General features: G+C 38.0%; 1 protein-coding gene across 1 annotated transcript in view; it reads left to right on the forward strand.

Annotated features, from left to right (window-relative positions):
• LOC129728287 (estradiol 17-beta-dehydrogenase 11) overlaps window positions 1–12,040 on the forward strand; it is a 30,272-nt gene that overhangs the window by 17,685 nt on the left and 547 nt on the right. Inside the window, exons 2-4 of the mRNA XM_055686719.1 lie at window positions 3,299–3,416; window positions 11,519–11,754; window positions 11,813–11,974. Coding sequence (XP_055542694.1) covers window positions 3,299–3,416; window positions 11,519–11,754; window positions 11,813–11,974 — 516 coding nt within the window. The remainder of the gene's footprint in view (window positions 1–3,298; window positions 3,417–11,518; window positions 11,755–11,812; window positions 11,975–12,040) is intronic.

A 12,040-nucleotide genomic window follows, 5' to 3' on the forward strand; every position in this document is an offset into this window, starting at 1 on the left:
TGAGCCTGTTATGCGTTTATTCGTAACGTGGGACTGACCAAAATCAATATTTTTTTCATCATTTTAGCAACAAACCTAACTTTTGTTGTAAATTTTCGAGAGCACACGCAATGTAAAGAAGTTTCTAAGGTTTATCTCAAAAGTGATGAAAACTCACATGGGACTGTTATGCATTTATGGGCAGTAAGTGTACTACCCTATTCTGACAAGTAGCTTTAAATCCCTACGAATAATAAGGCGTCGTACACAAATTACGTAACGCTAAAAATCTAGATTTCAGACTCCCTCCCCCCGTATGTAAGATAGGTAACGTTCAATATGACTCTCCCCCCCCCCTCCCCATGGAATTACGTAACGCTGAACAGCCTGACCCCCCTCCGAAATTTTCAATTTACTGTCTCAACTACCCTCCTCCCCCCACCCTTCATTCGTTACGTAGTTTGTGTACGACGCCTAAGTTCTAGTTGCGAAAGCAAACAAATCTTAACAATTAAAATTACAATTTTTCTAACAGTATGGGGAAGTCACCATTTGGGATTAGACACTCATACTTATTATTTACTTATGTATATCAATAATACTCAGTGCGTCTTGAACTTTCCTACAGATCAGAAGTGTTTTCGGTTGCTTCTTTTGAATGCAAAAACAAAAAAACTGCACTCTTCAAAAACACCGAATTCGGTAAAATTTCCCCAGAATCTCAACAGCTGAACGTTCGTTCGGTGACTTCTCCGGTGTTTCCGAAAATTACCGAACAGCTTGTGTACCAGTGGCAGAAAAAGCATGTTATGAATGAAGCTGCCGGTACCGCCTAAAATTAAATAGGTTACTTACGAAAATGTCAACGACTCGTACATCCCGTTTCAGCAATTCATCATAAACATTTTCCATATTATTAATAGCTTATGTGTACAAACAACAATCAAAAAAAGAAACACCAGTAGAAAATGTTCGCGTCTAGCACGGTTCCGCGCATGAGAAAAATTGCGGCCATATTTACAATATAGCAGTTTTACAGACTGTTCGGTAAAAAGTTTAACAGATTCACTAGAAAGTAAAATTAAGCAGAAATTGACGAAATTATTGTAAAACCTACAGATATTACAGGCGTTGATTCGATGCTTTTTTGCAGGAGTCAAATATGCCTTTAATTTTTTTATGTTTGTCCCAAAAACAACAACAAACAAATGGAAAGGGCGTAATTGTTATGGAAAACACCAATAACTTGAATTAGATTGTCTCGAAAAACTAGAAGTCGTCTTCGTCGTTTCGATGTGAAAATTAAAATATTAAATTTAGACCAAACAAGTGTTTTATTTTAATTTCAATTGAGTATTTTCTTGGATAGCATAGTAGTTACATAATTCGCTACAGAGAAAGAATAACTTGCGACAAAATCATTGCTGCTCAAGAAATTACACGCACAAAATATGCGAAAAAATAAATTTAAATATACAACGTCTTGGGCGGCCTTTTATGAAGTAGTAGAAAAAAATGGAGAGTGTTTAATGATCTATACCCGCATAAAATCAGCGACCTGCACACAAAAAATCACGCATATTGACAATTCGTAATAAGAACGAAGAGATGTTCATGTATAGGAATTTTATAGTTTTTATGGCAGCATATTTTCTATTTTGTTATACAGATACTAAACCATGCTAAACTTATGCTAAGCAGTTTCCGCCGGCGGCGGTTTGAATTCATTCTTTTATGATGGAAGCGACTATATTCTATCCACTACGAGCTGTGTTTGGGACTGATCAGAAAACCGTAAAATTGATGTGTCATTCCGGAGGAGGATCCCACAGTTGGTGACCGTCTCGCGCATAAAGTGGTGATATTTTCGATATGTTTGAGTTGACTCCCCACGTATCTACATGCTATCTTCGGTTCAAGTAGCGGCACTTGAAGATGCCTGGTCATGATCGAACACCCTGACACAGTTTGCAAAGATTACCAGCCCCGAGGGTGCACCGTTCCTACAGCCGCACCGATTGAGTCATGGCGAAAACTAATTAACTGCCAGTTGCTTAGCGGGAAATGGTGTAAATGCATGGCTAGTAACAATAAACCCGCCACGGATGATCAGCAACTACAAAAAGCTGGAAAGCATAAGTGGTAAAAACAATGAATTTATGTATAAATAAACGATACCGGCTGCTCACTGGTAGACGCATATGATCATTAATTATACAGTATAATTAAATCCGAACGAGTTATGTTCAACGCTAGGCATCTAAATCCAGCTGACAAATGGATTTATAATGATAATAATGTTAACATTTTTACGGTTTTCAAAATTTTAGGTCGTTTGTTGATCTCCAGTTTGATTTATTATAATCCAATTTTATTTAAACCAGATCAATCGGATTACAAACTAAACTCCAAAGGTTGATTTGAGGCTGAAACTATAATAGTGACACGAATATCGGTTCTGAAACGGTGAAAGTTTTTGATCTTTACCGCATTTCAGTGGGGAGACTGATACACTTTGAGGGGTTTTAATGAAATTTTTTAATAAAGATTCTAATGATTTTTCTTTTTTCTAATCCTAATAGTATATCAGTACTAAAACTACCGAGAAAGTTAAGAGTAATATGAATTGGTATAGCGGTCATCAGCCGTTTCTGTAGAATTATGAGCATAATGCCACCTTATAATATTTAACCAAAGTATTTAACCAAAGTCGCTATCTTCATATTAAATGGGAATAAAACAGTACCTGAAACCACGTTTTAAAACTATTTTTGGTAATACATAATGTATGATTTCAACCTTCGGCCGTGATTATCCGGAAACTGAATGAAATCTACACGCTGACCACGATCGCATTAGCATACCTTAAAAAGGGTATCGTTCGTTCACAAATATTATGCTAATTAGCTACGCAGTTTTTGAAACTCAATGTTGTAAAATCGCAGAACATCCGTTCGATTATAACACTGAAGAAAAGATGTAGCTTCACCGGGTATACCATCGTCTGCTGCCTAAGTCAACCAGTTATTGAGGTTGTCATCCAAGTCATGAGACTAAATGACTATAAAACGTCCAAGTTTGCTCATCAGAGCAGGTGGTTGAAAAATTATGCCGATCCTAGAACTGACCACGGTGATGCTCGGCACAGAATTGTTGGAGGCAAAAATTTGACTGATGATGATAGATTGCGAAATGACCGAGACGATAACAATTTGCCCATCCTGTAAAGAATCGTTAAGCGTTACAGCCGGACAAACTTGCTTCAAATTTGGAATGTTGCTAAATGGTTAATCTGAGTATTTCGTTTTTTGCTTTTCAGGACGTCGCCGGACAAGTTGTATTAATTACTGGAGGAGGTGGAGGCGTTGGACGTCATCTGGCGATGAACTTCGCTCGGCTCAGGTCGAGAGTAGTTATTTGGGATATTAACAAAGATGGTGAGTATCATTTCTGTCATCAAATCGACGTCAAGTGCATTACTGACGCTGTATTTTAACTTCTCGCTGCATAAATGTGACCGCAAAGTAAATCGTCTCGATCATGGTGGTGAACACCGGAACTGTCATCTTGTACATTCCTCCGCAAGTAAACCGGAACGGACGTTGTGAATTCATTATCACAATCAGCATCATGCTTTTAACGTTTTTATAGTGTTTCTCGAAACGGGACGTGTGCCTCATCTGCAATGGCCAATTCTGCTTGTAAAGTACATTGGCAACCAGATGATTCTGTAAATTGCAGAAATAGAGTTAGCTGTCCAATCGTGCTTTACATCTTCACCTTAGCATCCAGATCATCTACCAAATGGGCATAATAGTAAAACTCCACAATCACTCCTAGTGCATGAATAACAGCCAGGAAATTCGTGAATTTTTCAATATTCAAAATGAAAATCAAAACCGACACCGAAGTAACTATGTAAAATCCTAATGCGAAAAATATTGGTTCCACAATTCTTCGAAGCAATTTTATCATCCTGCAAATAAAAATACAAATTTTAGCACGTTATTCCAAAAGAATGATGACTGAGGCAAGTTACTCTACAATCTCCCCATGCCGGCTTATGCAATAAACTATCCTGCGCTCAATTCCGGTCCATCGAACTTCTTCCCGTTGCAACAATACCCTTTCTTCCAGAGTCGCTCTCCTCAACGCATACGGTGGCTTCTCGTGGAAAACCAGGGAAAAAGCGAAGGCTACAATCTCCAGCTCGGTTTGAAACCAATGCATCAGATAGGAGACAATCAGTATCGAACTCAAATATATGCAGTGTTGCACCATCGAGCACAGTGCAATCGTCAACACCAAAATCCAGTGATGCCAGCTGATTTGCTGATCGTCGATTCCAATATATCGACTGGTAGGACGTGTCGTGCCAAGGTATGCCACCGTGTTAAACACTATGTAGGAGCAAGTGGCAAACAAAACCTTCCACGTGATGAAGTACGTCTTTCGGCGCAGATCGTAGCAGTAACGATCGTCTCTGTGAAACACGTGAGCGTTGAAATAATTCATCAGTGTTTTCGCATCTCCAAAAGTAACTCTGATGACGCCCATTTTGAACAAGGTCACCAGAAAGTACATCAGCGTCGTACCGTGGTAGCTTATCTCCAGCAACGTTTCCCCTTGGGCAATCTGATAAACGTAAAAAAGCATTGGCGGACACATGAGTAAAAGTATGACCAACCAACGACAGCTGCGTTTTCCATCGAGTGCTGAAATTAAAAATGAGAGATTTTGTAAACGATGAGTGTAATTTACGGGATCACAGCACAGTTTTTGTTTTGTTGCTAGTACAGAAAGAATTAGGCTGCAAAACGCGCCGAATCCTTTCAAAGTTCAACAACTGATATTGCTGCTTTTCTATTTTCCTTCAAAAGAAATTATGTTATGAATCAAAAAGATAAAATAATCAGATTGAAAGTTCAAACATGTTTTGCGGTAGATATGGAAGCGCTGTTCTCACTACAGAGGACATAAATATTTCGATATCTTTTGTTCTCACACGGCAAACGACAATATGTATCAAAACCTCGACAAAATCATGTATATAAAGACACATCTTACACACCTACAGAAATGACATCACTAGTATCTATCAATTCGCTGAAGAGCACGCGGGACTAATGGCGTCAGGATTCCACTCATATTTGAAACGGTGGTATTACTTGCAATTCGTTGAAATAACACGAGTATAGTTTCTCAAAATTTCTTTTTTTTTTGCCACTGACGAAGATAACCAAATGATACCAAAAACTCAAATGGATTAACCAAAAAAAAACTGTGAAGTCACCTTCATTTTTACAAAAGAAATTAAGCTCTGTTAACATTTTCGCAAGTTTTTTTGATGAAATTAATAACGCCTTCTGACGCATTTCTGACCAAACTAAGGGCACCAAAATTAACATGACTTCTGGGAAATTATCAAAATTCCTAATTATTAATACATACTACAAAAACGAATTTGAAATTATACTCTGAAAAATGAACTGTTTTGAAAACAAAAAGTGATAGTCTCATCTGTTTTTTTTTTTTTCAAATTTATAGACAATTTAGTTGCCCAAAACTATTCTAAAATTTTTAAAATAGCAAACCTAAACAGGCTTGTAAACGGTCAGCATTTTCCTTTGATTTCGCTATCACAGTGCAACAAAATTTTACCTTTTTTCGGCCTTGACCTCTGTTTATGGTTTTTTGGTGTATTTTGATGCGAAAACAAATTTCCTCGAATTTGGACCTATCACCTTAAGAGGCAGCAATGGCTCCATTTTGAATTTTTGAGAAATCGATAATTTTCATTGTTTTTTAAGTTTTTTATAAAGCAAAGTATCAAAATTCTGAGAGTTTGTCATCATAAAAGCATTTTCTTACCAATCTTTAAAAAAACTGATGTTGAATCGGACAAAAACTTACTTCAAAACGGTTATTCTACGAAACCAGTTTAGGCATGGTTTAAATATTTTCACAGAGCAAAATAATATCGAATATGTAGAGTGTTAATGAATCCGCTAATATCTAAATATGGAAGTCAAATTATGTCTTATCTTGGGGAAAGCAGTCTTAGAAATCCATTGGTAAGTATCTGATCCACGTAGGATGTCCGCAACATGTCAATTTTACCCTAAATCCCCTACAATATTGAAATAGGATTATCGCGACGCAGGATTAACTTATTTGAAATCTGTATGATGTAATATCAAGAGTGTAAGTGATACTCAAAAATACAATAGCCACCAAATTAACCATGATTCTCCCCCTTTTGCGGGGAAAGGATCTCGTTCTTGGCAAGACCGGTCAAAATATGAAAAACTCGCTTAAGGAAGACTTTACTCTGAAAGGTCGAAAAATAATGAATTTTCGGGATTTTATTCTCGGGTGTTAAGGGTAAGGTGAACTGTTCGGGTATTTTTGCTAGTGATTAAGGTATATTTGAAGATGTATCTTACATATCGTGGATGCAACTGAAAGAATCGTAAATTGTTCTGATGATTTAGTAGCACGGTAGCGATAAGCAGCAGTTTGACAATCTTCCAAAACAATCTTCTTTAACTTCAACTTCCAATGAACGCAGTACCCACTTAGATTTTTATCCTTGTAACGAGCTGTCATACTGCGACGAAATAATTCACTCGCATCGTTCACGGTCACGTATTAAAATTGTTTGAAAATTCAACCAAATCCGGAATACTTAGGGATATGGGAATCTACCAAATTGTAAACAAATAGAAACTTTAATGAAAACGTATAAAGTAAGCTACTATCTTCCTTTAGTTGTTCATTGAAGGCGAAATCTACTATATTTCAAAACGAACATAGAATTAGAAATATGCCCTTTTGTTGTCTACGTTAGTGAAAGGCAAAACTAGACTTAATGATGATAAATGGGCGGAATCGAAGTTGCCAACAAAATAAACATGAACATAGTAAAGGGCGATACTGTCGAGCAGATAAAAATGACGCAAAGTAAAGGGCGATATGGTCGAGCGGATTAGAAAAGGCGCATAGTAAAGAGCGATACTGCTGCTGTTTTATAATGAGGGCTCATTTCAAAAAGGCTCAAGAAACAAAGTTTGGCAATTGTGGACGAAAATGACATGTACATTGTAAAGCGACTGAAATTCATGTTTCAAGTGTAACATGAACCTAGTTAGCTAAAGCAAAGCAAAGCCTTGGTGCTACAGTCCGATTCGGAACTCAACCTTCTGTTTTACAGACTTCGCAGCCAACTGTCAAGTGTACAGGACAATTGCGGGGCTAGCGCTACGATCCTATTGACACTAACAGTCTCTCCCGAGCCGAGACTCGAACCTACGACGACTGGCTTGTTAGGCCAGCATCGTACCTCGAGACCAGCTGGGAGGGATCCTTCGACTAGAAATCTCTATTTTAAGGTTTAAGTTAATGAATTCCAAAATAATTCAAAGTTAATGAATTTCAAAATAATCCATTTATTCCATCGTGTTTTATTGGTGAAAATTAGGCGGATTTTAGGACGTCAAAAAGTTTTCACTTCAATTTTTTAACGTCGGTGTTTTTCTTTTAAATGGCGATCAGAAGAGTCAGTTCATTGAAAGAAGGAAATCTTATGATCGCTCTCAAAAGAGCTGGCTCTTCGCGAGCGGATTACCTGCGAGCTGATCAAAGGAGCCAGTTCTTCTGAGAGCGATCAAAAGATTTCGCTCTTTCAAAGAACTGACTCTTCTGATCAGCTCGCCAGTGGATTCAAAAAATCAGTGAACCAGTTCTTCCGCTCTTTTAATTTCACTTACGCTATCCATTCGTATGCGTATTCGGCGTTAGCTAGCCCCTGTGCCTATGGCTGATCTGTGGTAAGTTAATCTTTGCTTGCTCTCTCGGCTGGTGGATGGGTTATGCATAGCAGAGCAGACAGCCAGTGGCAGCTGGTTGCTGGGAGTTCTATTACAGTTTCACATGCGGCATTCCGCTCGACAAGATGAGTGTAAAGCTTCCACATGGCTCTCACTTGCGATGTGTGATAATAAACTATATTGATAGAAAATAACATGTAGAACAAAAAGAACGAGTGACATGTTAGGACTTTAGCGAGCGAAATCGCTCTGATCCACTTACTGTAGTAAACCATGCAAGATGCAATTATTTATAAATATGAATTCTTACACACCAAATTTTCATTGCTGGAAACCAGCAAAGTTTTGCTGATTTTTGGTGTGCTGTGTTTCCAGCAATCTGTTCAGCAAAATGAAATTTGCTGATTATCTAGTAATGCTCAATTGCATAAAAGTGACAGATCGTTTGCTGCATGTTCAGTAAAACCAAACACAACTTACTGGTTGTCAGCTATGACAATTTGCTGTACATTCAGCAAAGCATAAATCAATTTACTGATTAACCAGTTAGTTCAAGGGGACCATGTTTTCCTCAGGCACCAGATTCCATCCGCCCATCGGATCATAGCCAAATTACTGTTGAACTAGAGATGCATGATTATCATTTCAACCTTTGAGTTCATCTAGCCCAACAGTGACTTAGCTATGGTCCAATATCCACTATCAGGAGCATAGCGATGATCCCGTACCAGCTGCACAGCGATTTGGCGCGTTTTACTAATGACAGCTTGACGTAAAATATTTTGACATATTAATTCTTTCGCTGGATTCCAGCAAACATTCATTTACTGTTTTCTGTTCAGCAAATAGATTTGCTGTATTTTCGCGAATCACTGAATCGATTACTGGTTTTCAGTAAATTTATCAATGAAATACTGGTTTACAGCAAAAATAAAATTACTGATCGAAATTCAGTAAATTGTAGAACTGAATTACAGTAAACTTTTGAAAAAAATGCTGTGATTCAGTAAACAAGTGATTTGCTGATACATTTTCAGCAATGTACTTTGCTGAACCATAAGGAGAAATTTTGGTGTGTATATTACATAGCCATGGGCGCAACTACGGAAGGGCTAGAGGGGGGCTTCAGCCCCCCCTAGGAAGTTTAAAGCCACCCCCCCCCCCCTAGAATTTTTCAGAGGATGATTGTATTCAATATATAAACATTCCATACTTCTTATCAGAGCATCAAAATCAACACAAATTGAGATGTCATGATTCATTGACTAAGAACTAGTACTGCACCCAGGATCGATTCTCAAACCTAGTAAACTTACGTTACCAATAAGACTAGAGCCGTAGTAGCTCGTGCTATATCAAGAATTTGATGCCGTGCTGCTCGATTTTGGGCTGTGTTTCGCCAGTTCCCCAGACGTCCATCACCGGCAAGTCTCTTTCGATCTGGTCGTCATTATCCGCCATTATCCGTCGTCCGTCTGTACTCCATACTATTTGAGTTGAGGCCCTCCACCAAAAGCGTCGTTGTATCTATTCCGTATAGGACAACCGGTCGTATCAGGTACATCGTCTACTTTTTGCTTCGTCGCACTAGACTCGATCGAAGTGGTCATGTCCGAGCCAATATCCGCACCGCAACTGGTGCGCACGTATGTCTAGATTTACATACACTAGATTTACATACACTAAACTTATTTGATACCGCCGCGTACAAATAATTTTCTAAATAGTTTAAAAATAATCCAGGTTATTGTAGAAAAATCACATATAAAAAACCCCGCGAAAAAAAGACCGCAGTGTATTTAAACATTTAGGAGTATGCGTTCTTAGAATAAAACTGAAAATAAAGCAATTCGTTCACACACAATAAAAACAAGACAAAAATATCTTGATTTAAAGAAATGCTGCTGACATAATTACTTGACACAAGCAATCCACCAGCAAGGGTAAACATTATATTCTCATAGTGATCGGCTGCCGAGAGATTTCGTGGGCAGAAGCAACTCACAGCATAATACAAAACTTTTCTAATCTATTTGTAGAAAAATGTTCTTTTTACTCTTCTGAAAGTTAAAACCTTCAGTGTAATCGTATAGCAAAATAAGAAATACTGAAAAACTGAAACGTTTATCTGTTGGATTTTTACATGATTTTGAAACTAACACCTAATACGAATATTTTATTTGTCAACATAGAAACCAAAACCACTTACCAAAATAATCGCAAAGCCAATAAATGTGAGCGAAACAGTTCGTATGGTTCGAAAAGTGTAAAAATTTCCTGTAGTAGAAGCGAATCTTTGCCTTGTACTGTTCCAACATTGACCGCATCATATGTATCTTCAAGTGTGCCGACAAGTGACAAAGAGGCTAATAAACAACTTTCAGTGATCTATTTAGGGGACAAACTATGATTCGAAACCGTCGGCAGCTAACGACTTATTAGTCAAACACGCGCGCGGACTGAATTGAGTGTTAACTTGTCGTCAAAATCGTTAAGCTCGTCATAATTCATACAGAAAGTTTTATTTCAAATGTTTTAATTGAGCAATTATCACAGTCATTTAATAATTTAATCATTCATTATTGATGTACAAACTTGGATTTTTATGTGAACCATCACCCATCAACTTTTATTCTCAGCACAGTTACTGACAAGTATCGATGGACTCAATTTCACTTCGATGACATTATTTAAAAAAAGCAGCTAAAGCGCGCTAAATAAACCAGTTTTTGATCAGTCGAAAGCTGCAACTTCTCAGCCTTGTTGTCGCCTACATTATGCTGAAAGAGGACCACGAACCTATGACGATTTTCTGCGCTGGGAGCGCCGAATGCCACCGCTGAGGAGGCGTAGTAGCGTTGTTGAGGAGACAAGCTGCGAAAGCGAGATTTCATTATATAATCCGGCGTGCGTTGTCAGGCATCGGCAAATTATCTACGAAGTCGATTTCCAAAACTGCAGGTCGCGTAGATAGGTTTATGCGATAAAGAGGGAACTTGCGCAAGCTGCGTCAAAATGACACTGAAGATTCCTTGTTGACGCCACTGGCGTAGACAAGCTGGAATATTTTATTGAATTCTTGTAAATTCATTTATTTCTACAACTGGAGTTCTATCAGCAACTTTAATGAAGCACCGTTTTGCGTTTTTAAAACGCCGAAAGCAACCGGTTTTCAGCATTCTTGTAGCGGAATTCGACAACGGTGACAAAGTAACTTAATCTATAATTTATCTACATTTTTAACAAGGTCGCAGTTACCGTTAAAAAAATCACAAAAATGGCGAAGATAACACTGAATGATATAGGTAGATCAAAAAAATGCAGAAATGATAAAAATGGACAAAAGTAACAAGAAGCCGATTTGAAAAACATATAACAGAGCCCAAATGACCGAACACCAAAAATGTTAAAAATTATAAAAACGACAAAACATGACAAAAATATCAAGAAATTGCTAAAATGACAAAAACTAATACCAAATCGGTTACATTGTGTAAGAATAATTATATTGTCACATTTCACGATTTTTACATACGTAGACATTGCTACTTAAACATATTTTACAACCTTCCCACGTAGAAAGCTGAATAGCAACGTTAAGAGGCATGCAACTTACTTTGACTGTCTGGCATTTGCAACAAAAGCACCTGAGCAACGCCATAACTATACTTACTTAACTACGCGTTTCTTTTATCTTTCTTTCCAAACAGCATTGAAAGGCACCGCTGACGAGTTGGCCTCCGAGGGGTACTACTGCCATACCTACCTGGTGGATATCTCCGATCGGGAGCAGGTGTACGAAGTAGCGAAAAAAGTTAAAGAAGAAGTCGGTGACGTTAACATTTTGGTGAATAATGCCGGAATCGTCGCCTGCAGAACATTATGGGATCTCTCGGACAAAGCCATTGAGAGTACTTATGCTGTTAACATCTTATCACACTATTGGGTAAATCCGGTCTTGCGGTTCAGTTGAAAACTATACTAATTTTATGTCTTTTTTTAAGACTACGAAAGCGTTCCTGCCAGAAATGATGAAGTCAAACAAGGGACATATTGTGACAGTCGGGTCCGTTGCTGGCTTGCTTGGAACTTACGGATGTACGGATTATAGTGCCACCAAGTTTGCCTGCGTCGGATTCCACGAAGCATTATTCACTGAGTTAAGGGTATCATACTTCAACCATTCTCTAATGTAACTTAATATTCATTCTAAAATTTCTATATCTATTTAG

Source organism: Wyeomyia smithii, chromosome 3 (assembly GCF_029784165.1).
Source record: "Wyeomyia smithii strain HCP4-BCI-WySm-NY-G18 chromosome 3, ASM2978416v1, whole genome shotgun sequence".
In the NCBI taxonomy this organism is placed as follows: Eukaryota; Metazoa; Arthropoda; class Insecta; order Diptera; family Culicidae; genus Wyeomyia; species Wyeomyia smithii.